Source organism: Lynx canadensis, chromosome A2 (assembly GCF_007474595.2).
Source record: "Lynx canadensis isolate LIC74 chromosome A2, mLynCan4.pri.v2, whole genome shotgun sequence".
In the NCBI taxonomy this organism is placed as follows: domain Eukaryota; kingdom Metazoa; phylum Chordata; class Mammalia; order Carnivora; family Felidae; genus Lynx; species Lynx canadensis.
In genome coordinates this window covers 17,641,942-17,660,697 of record NC_044304.2, presented here as the reverse complement: position 1 = coordinate 17,660,697, position 18,756 = coordinate 17,641,942, and the positions used below count along the sequence as shown (strand labels likewise).

General features: G+C 58.4%; 1 protein-coding gene across 1 annotated transcript in view; it reads left to right on the top strand.

The window, feature by feature from the left end:
• The window catches only part of COL7A1 (collagen type VII alpha 1 chain), a 30,860-nt gene that overhangs the window by 3,991 nt on the left and 8,113 nt on the right, over positions 1–18,756 (top strand). The window contains exons 13-89 of the mRNA XM_030296053.1: positions 315–458; positions 547–672; positions 775–918; positions 1,516–1,635; positions 1,795–1,938; positions 2,247–2,372; positions 2,472–2,618; positions 2,804–2,926; positions 3,224–3,370; positions 3,627–3,761; positions 3,847–3,993; positions 4,075–4,211; positions 4,510–4,636; positions 4,721–4,867; positions 4,955–5,127; positions 5,228–5,263; positions 5,348–5,374; positions 5,467–5,511; positions 5,585–5,647; positions 6,085–6,156; positions 6,252–6,287; positions 6,421–6,456; positions 6,622–6,693; positions 6,805–6,882; positions 7,127–7,153; positions 7,236–7,289; positions 7,432–7,494; positions 7,580–7,639; positions 7,744–7,779; positions 7,977–8,021; positions 8,101–8,136; positions 8,492–8,536; positions 8,620–8,655; positions 8,783–8,815; positions 9,178–9,210; positions 9,389–9,442; positions 9,520–9,579; positions 9,673–9,708; positions 9,816–9,896; positions 9,999–10,034; positions 10,232–10,276; positions 10,430–10,501; positions 10,719–10,763; positions 11,011–11,037; positions 11,232–11,261; positions 11,380–11,460; positions 11,537–11,572; positions 11,649–11,684; positions 11,773–11,853; positions 12,109–12,144; positions 12,796–12,858; positions 13,095–13,139; positions 14,117–14,152; positions 14,226–14,261; positions 14,374–14,469; positions 14,591–14,626; positions 14,723–14,758; positions 14,867–14,914; positions 15,238–15,273; positions 15,406–15,528; positions 15,610–15,810; positions 15,905–15,940; positions 16,022–16,075; positions 16,258–16,326; positions 16,401–16,445; positions 16,562–16,624; positions 16,773–16,817; positions 17,157–17,192; positions 17,320–17,355; positions 17,497–17,541; positions 17,762–17,794; positions 17,874–17,936; positions 18,027–18,062; positions 18,143–18,223; positions 18,363–18,431; positions 18,554–18,589; positions 18,664–18,705. Coding sequence (XP_030151913.1) covers positions 315–458; positions 547–672; positions 775–918; positions 1,516–1,635; positions 1,795–1,938; positions 2,247–2,372; positions 2,472–2,618; positions 2,804–2,926; positions 3,224–3,370; positions 3,627–3,761; positions 3,847–3,993; positions 4,075–4,211; positions 4,510–4,636; positions 4,721–4,867; positions 4,955–5,127; positions 5,228–5,263; positions 5,348–5,374; positions 5,467–5,511; positions 5,585–5,647; positions 6,085–6,156; positions 6,252–6,287; positions 6,421–6,456; positions 6,622–6,693; positions 6,805–6,882; positions 7,127–7,153; positions 7,236–7,289; positions 7,432–7,494; positions 7,580–7,639; positions 7,744–7,779; positions 7,977–8,021; positions 8,101–8,136; positions 8,492–8,536; positions 8,620–8,655; positions 8,783–8,815; positions 9,178–9,210; positions 9,389–9,442; positions 9,520–9,579; positions 9,673–9,708; positions 9,816–9,896; positions 9,999–10,034; positions 10,232–10,276; positions 10,430–10,501; positions 10,719–10,763; positions 11,011–11,037; positions 11,232–11,261; positions 11,380–11,460; positions 11,537–11,572; positions 11,649–11,684; positions 11,773–11,853; positions 12,109–12,144; positions 12,796–12,858; positions 13,095–13,139; positions 14,117–14,152; positions 14,226–14,261; positions 14,374–14,469; positions 14,591–14,626; positions 14,723–14,758; positions 14,867–14,914; positions 15,238–15,273; positions 15,406–15,528; positions 15,610–15,810; positions 15,905–15,940; positions 16,022–16,075; positions 16,258–16,326; positions 16,401–16,445; positions 16,562–16,624; positions 16,773–16,817; positions 17,157–17,192; positions 17,320–17,355; positions 17,497–17,541; positions 17,762–17,794; positions 17,874–17,936; positions 18,027–18,062; positions 18,143–18,223; positions 18,363–18,431; positions 18,554–18,589; positions 18,664–18,705 — 5,321 coding nt within the window. The remainder of the gene's footprint in view (positions 1–314; positions 459–546; positions 673–774; positions 919–1,515; positions 1,636–1,794; positions 1,939–2,246; positions 2,373–2,471; positions 2,619–2,803; positions 2,927–3,223; positions 3,371–3,626; positions 3,762–3,846; positions 3,994–4,074; positions 4,212–4,509; positions 4,637–4,720; positions 4,868–4,954; positions 5,128–5,227; positions 5,264–5,347; positions 5,375–5,466; positions 5,512–5,584; positions 5,648–6,084; positions 6,157–6,251; positions 6,288–6,420; positions 6,457–6,621; positions 6,694–6,804; positions 6,883–7,126; positions 7,154–7,235; positions 7,290–7,431; positions 7,495–7,579; positions 7,640–7,743; positions 7,780–7,976; positions 8,022–8,100; positions 8,137–8,491; positions 8,537–8,619; positions 8,656–8,782; positions 8,816–9,177; positions 9,211–9,388; positions 9,443–9,519; positions 9,580–9,672; positions 9,709–9,815; positions 9,897–9,998; positions 10,035–10,231; positions 10,277–10,429; positions 10,502–10,718; positions 10,764–11,010; positions 11,038–11,231; positions 11,262–11,379; positions 11,461–11,536; positions 11,573–11,648; positions 11,685–11,772; positions 11,854–12,108; positions 12,145–12,795; positions 12,859–13,094; positions 13,140–14,116; positions 14,153–14,225; positions 14,262–14,373; positions 14,470–14,590; positions 14,627–14,722; positions 14,759–14,866; positions 14,915–15,237; positions 15,274–15,405; positions 15,529–15,609; positions 15,811–15,904; positions 15,941–16,021; positions 16,076–16,257; positions 16,327–16,400; positions 16,446–16,561; positions 16,625–16,772; positions 16,818–17,156; positions 17,193–17,319; positions 17,356–17,496; positions 17,542–17,761; positions 17,795–17,873; positions 17,937–18,026; positions 18,063–18,142; positions 18,224–18,362; positions 18,432–18,553; positions 18,590–18,663; positions 18,706–18,756) is intronic.

The following is an 18,756-nucleotide window of genomic DNA, read 5'->3' as shown; positions in this document are numbered from 1 at the left end:
CCCAAACTCAATCCCTGCCCTTCTGTTACTCTAGCTGGAACCACTGTCCACACTGACCTCTCATCCCCTGTCCCCATCCAGTACTGACCCCCATCACCCCACATCACTGTCTATCAATGACCTGTCAACTCATATCACTATCCACTGATTTCTGTCATCCTACATTCCATGTCCCTGTCCACTGACTCCTATCATCCTGTATCTCCGTTCATCACTGGTGCATTATCCTGTGTCATTGTCCATCACTGACCGCCATCATCCCACATCCCTGTGTCTCACGGACCCCTGCCCACCTACTCTGCCTTCTCTCTTAGGGGTTGAGCGGACCCTCGTGCTTCCTGGGAGTCAAACAGCCTTTGACTTGGATGATGTCCGGGCTGGCCTAAGCTACACTGTGCGGGTGTCTGCCCGAGTGGGCAGCCGTGAGGGTGGTGCCAGCACCCTCACTGTCCGCCGGGGTGAGCACACAGGAGGGTTGTGGGGGGACAGCTCCTTGATTCACTCTGGTCCCGGTCTTGACCCCTGACCTCTGCCTTTAACCCCCAGAACCGGAAACCCCACTTGCCATCCCAGGGCTACGAGTTGTGGCATCAGATGCAACACGGGTGAGGGTGGCCTGGGGACCTGTTCCTGGAGCCAGTGGATTTCGGATTAGCTGGAGGACAGACAGTGGTCAGTGTGGGGTGTGTGGGAGGGCTGTGGAGAGGGACAACTAGGGTTTGGGGGATTGAGGGGGCAGGCAAGAGCCATGCCAACACTTCCCTCTGACCCTAGGTCCGGAATCCAGCCAGACATTGCCCCCAGAATCCACTGCCACAGATATCATGGGGCTACGGCCTGGAACCTCCTACCAGGTGGCTGTGTCAGCACTGCGAGGGAGAGAGGAGGGTCCCCCTGTGGTCATCGTGGCTCGCACTGGTCAGGGCCTGACCCAGCCCCTTGACTGGCTATCTCCAGTGCCCCTTCAGACCCCCCTGCCCCCCTTTGCAGATCCTTGTTTCGCTCCAGAACAGCCTCCCTCTTCAGATTCCCACTGCCTTCTCCCTCAGAGTCCTGCTTTCTCCTTTGGCCTCCCTTGCCGCCTCTTAAGCCCCCATCTTCTTCAGATTCCTCTGCCTCTCCTCAAAGATCCCACTCTCTTTGCCCTCAGATTTTCACCACCTCATCTCTCAGGCTCCCACTGCTTTTTCTGCTCCACCTTGCTCTCCTCTTAGGCCTAAACTTTTCCCTTTGTCAGACCCCCTCCCTGCCTCCTCAGACCTCCATCAGAACCCTATTATCTTCTCTGTCAGACCCTCTTCTCTTTGATTCCTATCACCTGCCACCTCAGATTCCCACTATCTCCTCTGTCAGATCCCCAGTTCTTCCCCCATCTGGCCCATTAACTACCCCTTCCATCGGATCCCTGCCTCCTTTTAGATTCTCACAGCCTTCTATTAGATAGTTCCCCAAAACCTCCTCCATCAGACCCTCCACTGCCTCCTCCATTGGACTTCCCATTGCCTCTCCCCACAGACCCACTAGGCCCAGTGAGGACTGTTCATGTGACGCAGACCAGCAGCTCATCTGTCACCATCTCCTGGAACAGGGTTCCTGGTGCCACGGGATACAGGGTCTCCTGGCACTCAGGCCATGGTGGGGACCAGGGGTTTTGGAGGGGACCAGAAGTTTTAGAGGGTCATGGGGGACAGGTCTGGGTGGAATAGGGGCTGGGGGTTTTTATTAAAGGTCCAGGTGGGGAATTGGGGGGCAGAGTCTAGCTAGCCCTGGAGCTGCGTCCATCCTCACTCCCAGGCCCAGAGAAATCCCAGTTGGTTTCTGGAGAGGCCACAGCGGCTGAGCTGGATGGGCTGGAGCCAGATACGGAGTACACGGTGCATGTGTGGCCTCATGTGGCCGGTGTGGATGGGACACCCGCCTCTGTGGTTGTGAGGACAGGTGAGTGGGCCCTGGCCAGCTCGAAATCACATCTCACTGGCTACCCCGCCCCAGTTGACCACTCCATCACTGCTCAGTGAGTTCTCCACATTGACACTTAGTCCACCCTCAGCGACCTCCTGGTTGCCCCACACTGCCCACTCTGGGGCACTGGCCTCATCCCTCTCAGAGGTTGCCTACACTGACCGGTCCATACTAACCTCACACTGACCTTCAGACCTTCCTGCGTTGACCATGTTTGCACTCCCACCCTGTTCTCTGCCAGCCATCCAGTGGCCCCTGACCCCTTCCCCTGCCTTTGCCCTCAGACCCTGCGCCCGTGGGCAGTGTGTCGAAGCTGCAGATCCTCAATGCCTCCAGTGATGTTCTGCGGGTCACCTGGGTCGGGGTCACTGGAGCCACAGCCTACAGACTGGCCTGGGGCCGGAGCGAGGGTATGGTTCCCTGACCCTGCCCTTGTCCTTCCTGGCTGGGACTGCCCTCTCTGGTAAACCACCCCCACCCCGACCGTTGCCCCATGCTTGCCTGGCCAGGTGGCCCCACAAGACAGCAGATGCTCCCAGGAAACACGGACTCCGCCGTAATACGGGGCCTCGAAGGCGGAGTCAGCTACTCGGTGCGAGTGACTGCTCTTGTGGGGGACCGTGAGGGAGCACCGGTCTCCATTGTCGTCACCACGCGTAGGCGGAGCTTGGGCTGGGGCGAGTCTGGGATTGGCCTCCACGGTTTGGGGGCGGGGTTTGTGCTCTGCGGGTTAAAGGGGGAAGGAAGGATGAAGCCTGGGATGGGCAAAGGGGTCGGTTGGGATTGGCTTAGGAGCCAGTTGGGGGGCGGAGCCTGCCTGAGTTCCTTGCTTTCCCTGTAGCGCCTGAGGCTCCGCCAGCCCTGGAGACCCTTCGCGTAGTGCAGCGAGGCGAGCACTCGCTGAGTCTGCGCTGGCAGCCGGTGCCGGGGGCACACGGCTTCCGTCTGCGCTGGCGACCCGAGGGTGAGAGGTTTCCCTCGGTAGGGGGTCAGGGACCGATGGGGGCGGGGCTGGTGGCGGGGTAGGAGAGGTAGGTCAATGAGTGGGCCACGTCTGTCAGTGTCAGTGGGGGGATGTGCTGTGCGCTGGGATCAGTCATGCGGGGTCAGTAAAGAGAACAGGGTGAGCGAGAATGAGGAAGATCGGTTAGGAGGGTGGATCTGGTTAGCAGGGTCAGTCAGTGAGGTGGGCGAGATCATTAATGCCCGTCTGTAGCATCTTCCCACATGCCTTGGGTCCCCACTTCCATGCCTGCCCCAGGTGGCCAGGAACAGTCCCGGGTCTTGGGGCCCGGTATCAGCAGCTATGAACTGGATGGGCTGGAATCAGCAACCCCATACCGAGTGTGGCTGAGCGTTTTGGGATCAGCTGGAGAAGGGCCCCCCACAGAAGTGATTGCACGCACTGGTGAGCCCAGAGTCCACTCTTCCCTGGTGTGATGTTTCCCCCACTGATAACCCGCACTGGTTTCCTGCACCCCATGGCCCTGAGTGACTCCTCCTGTAGCCCCTTACCACTCCTGTACCTGGGGTGACCCCAGCATGATCTCCCTTGACACTTCCTTTGCTAAGATGATCCTGCCCCAGAACCTCTTCAGATGCTCTCTCTCTTCTGGGTTCTCAGGACATAGACTCTGATCCCTGGTTTTTGATTCCTTCTTCAGAGTCACCCCGGGTGCCAAGCACTGAACTGCGTGTGGTGGACACTTCAATTGACTCAGTGACTCTGGCCTGGACCCCAGTGTCTGGAGTATCCAGCTATATTCTGTCCTGGCAGCCGCTCAGACGCCCTGGCCAAGGTGAAGGGGAGGCCAGGATTGGGGTGGGCTGGCAGTTGGGGCTCTGTGGAAGACCTCCTGTTTAAACAGGTTTTATCTTTTGCAGACATCCCTGGGGCCTCACAGACACTTCCAGGGATCTCGAACTCCCAGCAGGTGACAGGGCTAGCACCTGGCATCTCCTATACCTTCTCGTTGACACCGATCCGGGAGGGTATACGGGGTCCTGAGGCCTCTGTCACACAGAACCCAGGTAAGGTGGGCACAGTGGGAGGGGCTTAAGGGGGTAGCTAGATGGGCCAGCTGCTTCAGTAACTCAGCCCCTTTCCTGCAGTGTGTCCCCATGGCCAGATGGATGTGGTGTTCCTGCTGCACACCACTCAGGACAATGCTCATCGTGCAGAGGCCGTAAAGCGAGCCCTGGAGCGTCTGGTGTCTGCGCTTGGGCCTCTTGGGCCACAGGCAATCCAGGTTTGGCCCCGGAGACAAACAGACCCCTTCCTATCCCAGCCCTTCCCCATCCCACGCTTCACAGCAGCTACCATTTCCCTCCTCCACCACTGGTCCAATCTGTCTCCCAGCCCTTTCCAGGCTCCAGATCTCCTCATCTGTTGGTTGGCTGCCTATACTGCCATCACTGCTGACCCCCTAGTGTTCAGGTTTAGTCCCATTCCCTGAGCTCTATATCCCGCCCCCCCCTCCCAGCCCCGATAGGCTCTGCCATCCTTGCTTTGCCATCTTCCCCAGGCTCTGTGTTCCCCCACCCCAGGTTGGCCTCCTGTCCTACAGTCATCGGCCCTCCCCACTGTTCCCACTGAATAGCTCCTATGATCCTAACATCATCCTGCAGAAGATCCGCAGCATCCCTTACATGGACCCAAGTGGGAACAACCTGGGTAAGGACTGCATTGTACATGGACTCTTGGGGCCTACCTGTTGGGAGATGGGTGACCTGGGTTCTGACATGTTCTTTCTCCCAGGCACAGCTGTGGTTACTGCTCACAGACACCTATTAGCACCAGATGCTCCCGGGCGCCGCCAGCATGTACCAGGGGTAATGGTTTTGCTAGTAGATGAGCCCTTGAGAGGTGACATCTTCAACCCTATCCGTGAGGCCCAGGCTGCTGGTGAGGAGGAGGGCTGGTGGGGATGGGGCCTGGGAGTCGGGCTGGCTCCAGCAGGGTTGTCATGCAGGCTGCTGGATCCCTCCTTAGGGCTCAGAGTGATGATACTGGGCCAGGCTGGAGCTGACCCGGAACAGTTGCGTCGCTTGGTGCCAGGCATGGACCCTGTCCAGACTTTCTTTGCTGTGGATGACGGTCCAAGCTTGGACCGGGCAGTCAGTGGTTTGGCAACATCCCTGTGTCAGACAGCCTTGGCCACTCAGGTTTGCAAGGGGCCTCTGGGGGAGGGGTGACTGGTGGGGGAGAGGGAGCTGGAGACTCTTGGGACAATTGCCTAGCCTCAAGAAGACCTTATGTCCACAGCCACAGCCAGAGCCTTGCACATTGCATTGTCCAAAGGTAAGTGTCCAGGGTTGAGAGGGTGGGCGAGGGCCACACCCGGGGCTAGCCACTCTGACCCTCATGTAATGTATCTTTCCCCAGGGTCAGAAAGGGGAACGTGGAGAGATGGTGAGTGACCCTAGTTGGGGGCAGAGGATGGTTGGGGGTCAGTGTGGCTGGGGGAGGTTGGTGGCACAGGGCTCACTGATCACCCTTCCTAGGGCCTGAAAGGACAAGCCGGGCCTCCTGGCCCCCCCGGCCTCCCGGTGAGTGCCTCCCCACGCCTGTCCTCTGCCCCCTGACCAGAGTACTGCTTCCTTACCTGCTCTCTCCTCTCAGGGCAGGGCTGGTGCTCCTGGACCCCCAGGGCCTCCTGGAAGTACCGTCGCAAAGGGTGAGAGGGTGAGTGGAAATCATTGGGGTTCCCCGAAGACACTCCTCCAAGTGTTCTCAGGGTTTTTAGAAGACAGAAGTAGAGAGCAGGGCTAGAACCGCAAGGGTGTTAGAAGTCTAGGTGGACATTTAAACCACGCCAGAGACTCTGGGGCAGGGCCTACAGTAGAGCAGCCAGTGGGGTTTTGAGACTCCCCCCGAGAGCCTGGGTGTAAGTTCTAAATCCCAGAGGCAGAGAAGGCCCCTCCACCTCATCATTGCCCTGGTACCTGGGATGAGTCCCCATTTAGCTCAGAAGGGCTGCTTCTCTGCCCCACTGCTCCACCCCAGAAACACTCAGGGGCCTGTGGGGTGGGAATCTAGATAAAGAATAGTCTCGGCTCCTCCGGCAAACCAAGGGCACGGAGGGAGGGTCCCTTCCTGCCCTGACCTCTTTGACTCCTTAGGGCTTTCCTGGGGCAGATGGACCTCCAGGCAGCCCTGGCCGCCCTGGGACTCCTGGAACCCCTGGCTCCAAGGTAAGCAAGCCTTGCCCTTGCAGGTCACTTGGTAGGACTCTTTGCTTGAGTGGGTGAGTAGGTGGTCTGACTGCCCTGACTTCTTCCATTTACAGGGCTCCTCAGGGTGGCCTGGCCCTCGTGGAGATCCAGTGAGTTGCTTTCCCTTCTTTGCTCACCCAGTGTCTTCCCGAAGTTCTTTCTGGAGGGTGGGGACCCGTTGGGGATGGGCAGTGTGGATGCGCTTGAGCCCAAGCATCACCCTTTGCTCTATTTTGTCCTCAGGGAGAGCGAGGACCTCGAGGCCCAAAGGGGGAGCCGGTAGGTGAAGGGGGAAGGGAGGGAGCCAGGATGTCCCAGGGAGGAGCAGGCTGGATGCTATGCGGGGCCTGTGGCATGATAAGGAATACCTGGGTACCTCTGGGAACTTCTCCCGCCTCAAGGCTCCCATGCCCTGAATCCTGCCCTTTGCTTTCTGTCCTGCAGGGAGATCCCGGGCGAGTCATTGGAGGCGAAGGCCCAGGGCTTCCTGGGCAGAAAGGGGACCCTGGACCTCCAGTAAGTTCTAGGATGTGTGGGGGCAAGAGGTGTGTGGTGGGGAACCAGCAGGAGGCAGGGTAGGAGTAAGGGTCAGTGGGGTTGTACTTTATACTTTGTCTCCTCCATTAGGGCCTCCCTGGATCCCGTGGCCCACTGGGGGACCCAGGACCCCGTGGTCCCCCAGGACTTCCTGGAACGACTGTGAAGGTGACAACATGATCCCTTTATGGTCTCATGACCTCAGTGTGATCCAGTAACCTGGTGACCCCATTTGAACCCATATAACGCCTACTGGTTGCTCTGACCCCATATGACCTCTTAGCCCCCCCATGACTCCTCAGTTCCTCCGTGACCTTTGTAATCCAATTTGTCCCCATGACCTTCATTTCTCCTGGTATATTTGGGAGTGGAGGTGTGGTCCAGGGTCATGGAGTCATGATCTGTCTTCCAGGGTGACAAAGGCGATCGTGGGGAGCGGGTAAGTGAGGGGCAAGGTGTCCTGGGGGTGGCTTGGAGTCTGATTCCCATTGGCTGGCTCCTGACCTACTGTTCTCTCTCAGGGCCCCCCAGGACCAGGTGATGGTGGCACTGTTCCAGGGGAGCCTGGGCTGCCGGTGAGGGAGCCTTGAGGCTCTGCTGGGGAACTTGGGGGCCATCTCAGGGGTGTGGATACTGAGGCTGAGGCTCTTCTGGGGGCAGTGGGTGGGTGCTGGGCCTCATAGTTTGGGGCTCACGTTTTCACTCACTTTCTCCTAGGGTCTTCCTGGAGGCCCTGGACCCCAAGGCCCAGTTGGCCCCTCTGGAGAGAAAGGAGAAAAGGTGGGAGGCCTGACCTCTTGGTGTGCCCATTCTAGGGCGGAGGCTGAGGGAGGTAGGGTCTTCTACTCATCTGTTTCTCCTTCAGGGTGACTGTGAGGATGGAGCCCCAGGCCTCCCAGGACAACCTGGGAGCCCGGGTGAGCGGGTGAGTGTAGGGGCAAGGGTTCTGAGGGGTGGGCACAGCTCCCTCAGCTTCCCACCCTCTATCCTATGCTTATGCCCAAACTCAAGTCTCCAAACGCCTTCTAGGGCCCACGAGGACCTCCTGGGGACATTGGCCCCAAAGTAAGTGCTATTTTGGGAGGTCAGGTGTGGGGTGTGACCACTGGGACAATTCTAGGGCTGGGGGCTGGGGGAGGATCAGGAGATGAGGGCTCTCAGCAGGTCAGAGGTTGTAGTTTCGGAGGCAGGATAGCTAGAGTTTGAGACGCCTTCTCTAGGGTTTGACAGTCAAGGCGCCTCTCCTATCTCTCTCCCCTTAGGGTGACCGAGGACTGAAAGGGGCTGTGGGTGAGATTGGCGAGAAGGTAAGTGCAGCCTAGGGGTTTCTCAGGGCCCCAGAGTGTCTGTGGCCAGACTCAGCTCTGACCCATTCTGTTCCCTCAGGGTGAACGTGGACCCCCCGGCCCAGTGGGACCGCAGGTGAGCCCTCTGACCTGATGCCTGTGTCCAGCTGACCTGCGCTCTGTGCCCCTTCCTGGTTCTGACTTCTCAACCTTGATGCCCCCTGCCCCTGGCCCTCCACCTCTCCTCACATGACTCTTGCTGATGCAGGCTCCAACCCTTAACCCCCGGGACCTGCTTTTTACTTCCTGACCCTGCTGAACTGACCTTGACTTCCACTGACCTGAACTCTGTCACCCCTCAGTTTGACCCCTGCTGCCTAAATCCTGACCTTTTGTGCCCTCTCTTCAGCATCCCCATAATTTCTAGCCCTTGCTTGCTACTATCTCCCTGCCCATCCCCCTGGATCAGCATTTCTGCTCTTCTGTCCCAGGGGCCGCCTGGAGTGGCTGGACGTCCGGGAGCTGAGGGGCCCGAAGTGAGTCTGTGACTATGGTAGGACGGGGAGAGGGGTTTTCAAGTGTTCCTCCTGCTCTGGCTTCACACCTTTTCCACATGCAGGGGCCGCCAGGACCCACCGGCCGCAGAGGAGAGAAGGTGAGTCATTGCCTGGGGGTCAGTCCCTCCCACCCCCTGCACTTGGGATTGTGGCAGGTGGGACACCAGGACCTGGAGTTCCTAGATGGGTCTCTGACTCATCCCTGCCCCCATCCTTTTTCCACAGGGGGAGCCTGGTCGCCCTGGGGACCCTGCAGTGGTGAGCAAAGGGAGGATGGGGCTCTGAGCACAGCGTGGCTCCCTGAGCACTGGCCTGCCTGTAGACCAGTATTCTAGGCTGAAACCCCATAACCTTGGGACCATGGGAAGGCTAAGAGTTCTGTGACTCTCCTGATGCCACAATGCATCTCCCGACTCTTGGCTGTAACCTGTGACCCTGTGACCATCATACAGGTCATGAACTCTGTGTAACCCCTGCCCTGCTCCCAGCGGTGACTCTGTGACCTCTGGACAGAGACTGAGCTCTGTGACTTCTAGTTCCATATTGCCTCATCCCCAGTCAATCACATAGTACTGTGATCCCCAGGCAGGGCCAAGTGTGTCTGTCCTGTTTGTTTTCAGGGACCTGATGGTGCTGGGGCCAAAGGAGAGAAGGTAATTCTGGCGAGAGTGAAATGGAGGCTGATCCAGGATTGAGGTCAAGGTCATGGGGTCTGCCTTTAGGCTTTCCTGGAGGCCCCTGGAAGTCATAGGGTTGTGGCATGATTGCTGGATTGTGGGGTCATGGAACCTGGGGCTGATGCTGATGGTTGATGGTCTTTGTTACTTCCAGGGAGATGTGGGGCCCACGGGGCCTAGAGGAGCTGCAGGAGTCAAAGGGGAGCGGGTGAGTGAAGGGACAGTGTCTAAGGGGGTAGGGCAGGTGAGGGTTGTTCTCCCTGACTTCTGATCCTTTCGCCACAGGGCCCGCCTGGCTTGGTTCTTCAAGGAGACCCTGGCCCCAAAGGAGACCCTGGAGACCGGGTGAATAAATGTGGGGCTGGGGAGTGTGGCAGGAGATGAGGTAGTACCTGGGAGCCCCAACTAAGTCCTGTACTCCCCCCCTACACCCTGCAGGGTCCCATTGGCCTAACAGGCAGAGCAGGACCCCCAGTGAGTACCTATGACCTTGGGTAACCTCAAGGTTTCTGGGGTTACCACCCCTCAGGGACTGGCTGCTATGTGCATCCTGCCTCACCCCACTTTTGCCTCCTCCACAGGGTGACTCAGGACCTCCTGGAGAGAAGGGAGACCCTGGGCGGCCTGGCCCCCCAGGACTCGTCGGCCCCCGAGGACGAGATGTAAGAAAGCTGGAGCTGGGGGAGTCTTGGGGGGTAGGAGAGTAGAATGTTGCTGTCATCGCGGGGGATCTTGGGACCAGGACTGATTCTCATGTCTCTCAGGGTGAAGTTGGAGAGAAAGGTGACGAAGGTCCCCCGGTAAGACTCCTTCCCACTCTGATTTCTGACCCGGTACCCTTGCACTGTGATCCCACTGGACTGGGGGCTCCCCCAGGTCATCGAATCCATTCCCTTGCCTACTGTCTATCTGGTGCCCAGACCCTTCTCTGCCCCTGCTCCTTGAGTCAGTTTGAGCCCAAGCCACCTGCTCAGTGTGGCTTTCTCTCCATCACCAGGGTGACCCAGGTTTGCCTGGAAAAGCTGGCGAACGTGGCCTTCGGGTGAGGCTGGCAGGGAGAAGTAAGGGGGTGCATATTGTGATGGGAAATTCAGGCATGGTTTTGGGGGTGATGGGGAACCTGAACAGTATGGGGGGTCATGGGAAACCTGCAGAATGCCACAAGGGCCTGTCTCAGACCAGCTGCTCTTCTCAGGGGGCACCTGGAGCTCGAGGACCTGTGGGTGAGAAGGGAGACCAAGGAGATCCTGGAGAGGATGGACGAAACGTGAGTCCTAACCCTGACCCCTAACCCCAACTTCAGCCATCCAGTTCCCAGCCCCCGCTCCTGCCATCCCAACCCTGCAATGATAAACGCTCACAATCCCCTGTGACCCCTTCGTCACAACCCCCAAAGGCCACCAGGATCCCCATGAGTCTTTAGTTTGCTTCCAAAGCTTCCTGAAATCGCTGCCTATCTTGAGTGACCCCCTGACTTTCTACAGGGCAGCCCTGGACCATCTGGACCCAAGGGTGACCGTGGGGAGCCGGTGAGTAATGCCAGTGTTCTGGGCTTGGAGGGATGGGAGTTTCCAGTGCTTGGTCTGGTCAGTGTGTACATAAGGGACCTGGAGGTCAAGGTGGGGAGTATTGATGGCTGTCTCCAGGCCTGACCTGCCTTCTGGGTGTTGGCATTGGGGTGCTTCAGGGAATCGGGGAGCAGAGTTGAGTCTGGGATGAACAGCCATGCCCTGTGATCTTGGGGCTCCTATTGATCATAATCATTTCCTTTCCCAGGGTCTCCCGGGACCCCCTGCACGGCTGGTAAGGGCTTAGCTGGGTGTGGTCCTCTATCCTGTCCCTCACCTGCCCCTGTTGGCGCCACATGGTATCCCTTCATCCCTTCCACTGCCCCCTGTTCCCCTCATGGCCTCCTGATAGCTCCATTGATCCCATAGCCCCTCACTAGCCCCAATTCTCCTTGTTGAACCATTCACTGACTATCCCCCCCCCCACAGGTAGACATGGGAGTTGGAGCTGGAGAGAAGGTATCAGGGTCTGTGGATGGAGTGAAGCTCTGAGCACAGGGAAGCCCCCTGGTGCCTCCATGATGGGCATGCCTGCAGCCCTAGGGCCGTTCCTTCAACCAGCTTGTCTCTGCCACAGGGAGAGCCGGGGGACCGTGGACAGGAGGGTCCTCGAGGACCCAAGGGTGACCCAGGCCCCCCTGGAGCTGCTGGGGAGAGGGTGAGTGTGGTTGGTCCCATGAGGAGGTGTGAGTCTGGGAAAGCCTGGTCTGATTTCTTCCTTCCCCTATCCTCAGGGCATCAGTGGACTCCGGGGGCCCCCAGGCCCTCAGGTGAGTGATACTCTTTGCCCCAGCAGCCTCAGTCCTCCTCTTACCCTCACCTCTTATCTGACCTTGTTCCCTCCAGGGGGACCCAGGTGTCCGAGGCCCAACAGGAGAGAAGGTGAGAGGGCATGGAGGTTTTTAGCCGCGAGCCAGGCTCTTAGGTCCATCTTATCCTTTGAGGCCTCTTACTTCTCTATTTTCCTCAGGGTGACCGGGGTTCACCTGGCCTGGATGGCCGCAGTGGGCTGGATGGTAAACCAGGAGCCCCTGGCCCCCCTGGGCTGCATGTGAGTCATGATGGTCATGGTCTGGTCACACCTTTCCCTTTCCTCTTCTTATGACCCTAGCCTCACCTGGGTCTTCTTGGTCTTGATGAACTCGGGAGCTAGGTGGGGTATCTGTGTCTTCTCCTAGAACCTTCCTGGGTGGGGGATGTTAGTGCCTTGCAGGCCTGAGTTCACAGGAACTAGTGGTGTTGTTGGTGGGTGGTGCTCCTGACCCCGTGATCACTGCAGACTCCCTGACTTTGAGTCTCTCCTCAGGGTGCTGCAGGCAAAGCTGGAGACCCAGGGAGAGACGTAAGTGAGGGGAGATCTGGTTTTGTTTTTTTTTTTTTTAACATTTATTCATTTTTGAGAGTGAGAGAGACAGAGCATGAGAAGGGGAGGGGCAGAGAGAGAGGGAGACACAGAATCAGAAGCAGGCTTCAGGCTCCGAGCTGTCAGCACAGGGCCCGATGCCAGGCTTGAACTCACGGACTGCGAGATCATGACCTGAGCCGAAGTCGGACGCTCAACCGACTGAGCCACCCAGGCACCCCAGTGAGGGGAGATCTTAGGCCGGAGGGTGGCTCAGGTCCAGCATAAATTGCCCGGGGTCATCATTTCACAGTACCACTGGGAATAGGAGCAGTTGGTCCAGCTCTGTCCTTGGGAGGGGTCTCAGTCCCTGGCAGGCAGGTTTTAGCAGGGTCCAGCTTTCTGACCTTCTTGGCCTCGCCTTGGGGGCCTTATTAGTTCCCCCAAGTCCTGTAGGTTATTCCCTTGGGAGTTTTAGTAGGGGTGGGGGCCCTAACCAATGGAGTCTCTGCCTCAGGGGATTTCAGTGAAACCGCCAAATTTTGGGGGTCTCTACACTCAAGGAGGATCTTAATGGGGTCCTCCCCAGTCCATGGGTGTGCTCCAGGGGCTCTCAGTGGCTCTTTCAACCCTAGCAAAGACTTTTTCCAGGGCCTTCCAGGCCTCCGAGGAGAACACGGACCCCCTGGCCCGTCTGGCCCCCCTGGAGCCCAGGTGAGACTGAGTTTTCATGGTACCCATTTTTTAAAAGTTTATTTACATATGTATGTATATACGTATGTACGTATGTATGTATATAATCTCTACACCCAATGTGGGGCTCAAACTCATGATCCTGAGATCAAGAGCCTCATGCTCTACAAACTGAGCCAGCCAGGCCCCCCTCAAGGTACCCTTTTGCCCCGTTACTGCCCTCACCCGATCCCTGACTTAATGTTCTGTTCCCACAGGGAAAGCCAGGAGAGGATGGCAAGCCTGGCCTGAATGGGAAAAATGTGAGTTTCTAGAGCAGACGCAGGGACACCTACTGAGAAATGTCAGCACGTGTACCCAGACCAGATATGTAGCTGCACGTGGGACACACAGGCAGACACTTGCTGAGGTGTGTCAACACCCATGTACCTAGCCCAGACCTACATACAGATACATACTGAAATCCACGTCACGTGCACATCAGGCAGCCTCGCAGTGAGTTATGTGGGCATGCTGATTTGTGCCCAGATGGACTGACACCTGCTAAAATAACCCACAGCCACGGGATCAGGTGAAGAGCCACAGACACAGATTGAGAGGGGCACACATACTTGCATGAAGCCACATTGACGGATACTTGGAGACTTGTTGACACAGACACTTCCACCCAGACCAGATATGTGCTAAGACATGGGACCAGGGCCACATGTGGACCTGTGCTGAAACATAATGAGACACACATCCAAGGCTCTGGCATGTGACACGTACATTCATATCCGCAGTCACTCACCTACATATGGCCACACATGTTGACTTGTACACAGATATTGAGACATAGAGACAATTCTCAAGGCACCAGAGACATGTAGACACATGTCCGCCCTGTGTATACATGTACATGCCCATATGTAGATATGAGTCACAATGTGCAGACCGACAGACACCTACTAAGTGCCACCTATGAGGACATAAGGCCCATGCATGGATACACATGCTAACACACACACACACACACACACACACACACACACACGCATAGATGTGGTATTACATCTAGAAAGCCAGAGAACATGTGCAGTTACATGTAGAAGTGAGCAGAACCACACAGGCATGCCCTCAGATGTATAAAGGCTCATTCAGATGGTCATAGGCCGTGCTCCAAGACACAGAGGCTTGGAGTCATAGACACAGACATACAATCATCTGAGACCAGCCAAGCCAGTGTCTTGCAGCCAGACACCAGTGAATTTTGGGGCTGATGTGAATCTTGTGCCCACAGGGGGAACCTGGGGACCCTGGAGAAGATGGAAGGAAGGTAAGACCCCTCGCTTGGAGTCTGTTCTGCCCTCAGAATAGGGCCCTATCTAAAGTACCCTTGTCCTCCACAGGGAGAGAAGGGAGATTCAGGCACCCCTGGGAGAGAAGTGAGTGCTGGAGCCTACTGCAACCTGACCTATGACCCTGTGATATCTGTGATATATGGTTCCACTCTTTTCTGGGGCCTCAGGGTCCTGATCCTGGCTGCATCCCCCACAGGGCCATGAGGGTCCCAAGGGTGAGCGTGGAGCTCCTGGTAGCCCTGGACTCCAGGGTCCCCCAGGCCTCCCTGGGCAGGTGGGCCCTTCTGGCCAGGTGAGTATCCAGGAGGGTCGTTCTAGGACTTGGGAACGTCGGGGGCCATTATGTTCCCACTGGATACCATCCTGGGATACCATGATCCTATGTGACCTCTTTGTGTTCTATCATATCTCAGGGTTTTCCTGGGGTTCCAGGAAACACAGGCCCCAAGGTGAGTGTGCATGTGGTGGGTAGGGGGTATGGTGAGGGGCTAGTAGGGTTGAGGCATTTCCCCCCACCTCTCTTTGTGATCACTCTTTGTTCTCAGGGTGACCGTGGGGAGAGTGGACCCAAAGGGGAACAGGTGAGGTCCCCACCTTTCTCACATGCCCAGGTAGCCATAGCTCCCACATGGTGCATGCACACTTCCCCCAGAAACTGGGTCCAGCAACTTGTCTCTTGGTGTCTCTAGGGCCTTCCGGGAGAACGTGGCCTGAGAGGAGAACCTGGGAGCGTGGGGGTGAGTGAAGCTTAGGACCTGGTCCTCGACTCTTATTTGCATGCCTAAAGGAGCCACCTCTATCCTCTTCCCCTTGCCCTGTGGCCCCATGGGTTCTGTCCTGTGTGTTCAGTCTCCTGTCCTATTGGGATTCCCGTAGTCTACACTGGGGGGACCAGGCAATGGGGGCATGCCAGGGAGGGGCTTCCAGGGCCTTGAGCCACCTCAACCAGCGCTAAAGTGTCCTGTGGGCAAGAGGCCTGGAGAAGAGAGTATGGAAGCTGTTTCTGGGAGCAGCGTGGGGCTTCTCTGAGGGTAGCCCCTCACCCAGCTTGTGTCCCCAGAATGTGGAGCGGTTGCTGGAAACGATTGGCATCAAGGTAGGTTGTTTGGGGGCTGAGAGTGGGGGTGGATGGAGGCCCCAGGGGGCAAGGAGTGCCCACATGGCCTGGCGAGGGCCTGGGTGGCTGCAGGAACGGTCCCTGTTTCCCTAACCCCTTGTTATCACTCAGACATCTGCCCTGCGAGAGATCGTGGAGACCTGGGATGAGAGCTCCGGCAGCTTCCTGCCCTTGCCTGACCGGCGCCGTGGTCCTAAGGGGGACCCAGGCGAGCGGGGCCCTCCAGGCAAGGAGGTGAGTGTCGATCACTCAGTGGGGATGTCCTGTGGACGGTGTCACCCACCTCTAGCAACATTCACTCTTCTGTTCCTCCAGGGACCCATTGGCTTTTCTGGAGAACGTGGGCTGAAGGGAGATCGTGGAGACCCTGGCCCTCAGGGGCCACCAGGCCTGGCTCTTGGGGAAAGGGGCCCCCCTGGACCTCCCGGCCTTGCCGGGGAGCCTGGAAAGCCTGGTATTCCTGGGCTCCCAGGCCGGGCTGGGGACGCAGGGGAGGCAGGAAGGCCAGGAGAGAGGGTGAGCTGGGCTAGCCAGGAAGGCTGGGGATGTGGGGCCAGGAGGGGCTGGGCTCCCCGTGGACGTGGCCCCCACCCTGCTATTTGCACCTCAGGGAGAACGAGGAGAGAAAGGAGAACGTGGGGAACAGGTGAGCTGAGAGAGGGTACAGGGGGCGGGACTTCCTGGGTGTTGTGCTGGGGAAGCCACACCGTTTCCTTCTTCTCCACAGGGCAGAGACGGCCCTCCTGGCCTCCCTGGACCTCCTGGCCCTCCTGGCCCCAAGGTGATCAGCCAGCCCTGCCCTGGGCCTGTGACTGTTGTTACCAGGAGGGCACCATTAACCTAGGCCCCAGAAACTCCATATGGTGTCTCTAACCCATAATCCTGTGGGATCCTTTAATCCGGGGTGACCCCTCCATGCCTCTGTGATAGACACATTTCTCTCCTATGACCTGGTATTTGTAGGTGGCTGTGGATGAGCTAGGTCCTGGACTCTCTGGAGTGCAAGGACCCCCTGGACTCAAAGGCACTAAGGTCAGTGTGCGATCAACAGGGGGGCCACTCCCTGCCATGGCACCAGGGTCCAGCTTGACATGTCATCCCTACAGGGCGATCCAGGCAGTGATGGCGACCGAGGCCCCAAGGGAGACAGGGTGAGGCCTGCTAACCCATCATGCTTCCCTCTCCTTTAGGGGGGCACGTGAGCAGTGGTGTGTCTATGGGCACATAGCAGTGACTGGGGGCTCAGGACATGCCGTTCTGCTTGCAGGGTGTGCCAGGCATCAAGGGAGACCGGGGAGAGCCTGGACAGAGGGGTCTTGATGGCAGCCCGGTGAGTCTGTGCCACAGGTCACCCATGTGCCTTCACGGGGCTCTTACAGTGTTGTCTGGACTGGAGTCTGCACTGCCTGGGACTGTCTGGGGTGGCTGGGATGTGGGAACAAAGAGGATCCATGTGGTCTTAAACCTGTTCTCTTCAGGGTCTACCAGGAGAGCGTGGTGTGGCTGGGCCTGAAGGGAAGCCGGTAAGTGAGTGGTGGCAGGAACATCCTGGCCCAGGCTCCTGGGAACAGCTGCCCTCTGCTGGGAGCTGGCTGCTCTGTGCACATGTCACCAGTGACAAGGATGTTGTGCCTGCGTGCCAGGGTGTGAGTGCAGGTGTGTGTGTGTGTGTGTGTGTGTGTGTGTGTGTGTGTGTGGTGTGGTGTGTAGGCCAGGATGTGTTATCCCTGAGGGTATGGGGTGATCTATGCCTGAGGGGTGGCAGCCTGCATGTGGGCTCCCTAGACAGAGGCCTCTGCAGGTTGGAAATAGGCCCACATGAGGCCCGGATTGAGGCTCAGCAGCCCCCCTTCTCTATCCAGGGTTTGCAAGGTCCAAGGGGGACCCCTGGCCCAGTGGTGAGTATCAGAATCCTCACCCCTCCTGCCCCCATCCTGCCCCATGCCACAAGGGTCAGTACTGCCTTAGTTTCTCTGGTGGGGTGGGACTGGCTCCGCCTCACCAGACTCCTTCTCTCTCCAACAGGGTGGCCACGGAGACCCTGGACCTCCTGGTGCCCCGGTGAGTAACAGGAGAGCACTGCCTGGTGGGGGTGGGATGGGCACTAATCCCCACTGGTGAGCCAGGCCTTGTTTGTGTTAATCCCCGAGCCCCGGCAGATGACTCTGACTCCCGTCCCCTGCTCTTGATACTTTTTTCTAGGGCCTTGCTGGCTCCACAGGACCCCAGGGTCCTTCTGGCCTGAAGGTGAGTATAGGTGTGTGCAGGCGTGTGGCTAAAAGGCAGAGGAGGCTCCTCTGAGCCATGTCCACACCAGGATAGCCCCTGCCACCCCCCTGGGTTGTCATCACCCTGCGATGGGGCTAAGCACCAAGGTGCCCCATCCATGTGGGCTTTTCTTATGGGCAGAGGGCTGAGGAGCCTCTTGTCTTTTTGTGGGGTCATAAGGTCTCTGGGTTTTTGGCAGGGGGAGCCTGGAGAGACAGGACCACCAGGACGGGTGAGTGGCCCAGCTCAGGGGTTAGAGTCACAGGGAGCCACGTGGGATTGGAGCTGCCCTGAACTGTTTCTTCCCCCAGGGCCTGCCCGGACCCACCGGGGCTGTGGGACTTCCTGGCCCTCCTGGCCCTTCAGGCCTCGTGGTAAGTGAGGTCCCTGCAGGGACACCGTGTCCTGCCTCCTGGGTCCCACGTTCCCCCTTGTTCCCCTCACATCTGACTTGTCTCCTTCAGGGTCCTCAAGGGGCACCGGGTCTGCCTGGACAAGTGGTGAGTCCTGGGGGTCAAGACTGAACTCCAGGGGGTCAGGAGTCAGTGGGCAGGCCCATGACAGAGCTCCTCCCTTTCAGGGGGAGACAGGGAAGCCGGGAGCCCCAGGTCGTGATGGTGCCAGTGGCAAAGATGGAGACAGAGGAGCTCCTGGTGTGCCGGTGTGTATTCTGGGAGAGCTTTCTCCAAGCCTGTGATGGGGCCGTGTGCCCAGTCCTGGGCCTAGAGAGTAGGGAGAGCAGCGGCAGCAGGCCCAGGGTGGTAGGGAGGCACTGAGTCCTTCCCATTGCCCTGTCACAGGGGTCGCCAGGTCTGCCCGGCCCTGTTGGACCTAAAGGAGAGCCTGGACCCATGGGGGCTCCTGGACAGGTGATCCTGACCCTGACCCCGACCCTCTGTACCAGCTCCTCTGCCTCACCATCCAGGCCGGCGGGGTGGGGCTGGGGAGAAGGCGGGGGGGGGCTAGGTAACTCACTGGGCATTCCCCACAGGCTGTGGTCGGGCCCCCTGGAGCAAAGGGAGAGAAGGTGAGTGTGCAGAAGCCCTGGGGGGAGGGACTGAGGGGGGCCAGGGCATCCCACTGACCCTTCTCCCTCATCAGGGAGCCCCCGGAGGCCTTGCTGGAGACCTGGTGGGAGAGCCGGTGAGTGTGGAGCTTCCGACAGCATAGTTCACCCATCTTCATGACTCTGGG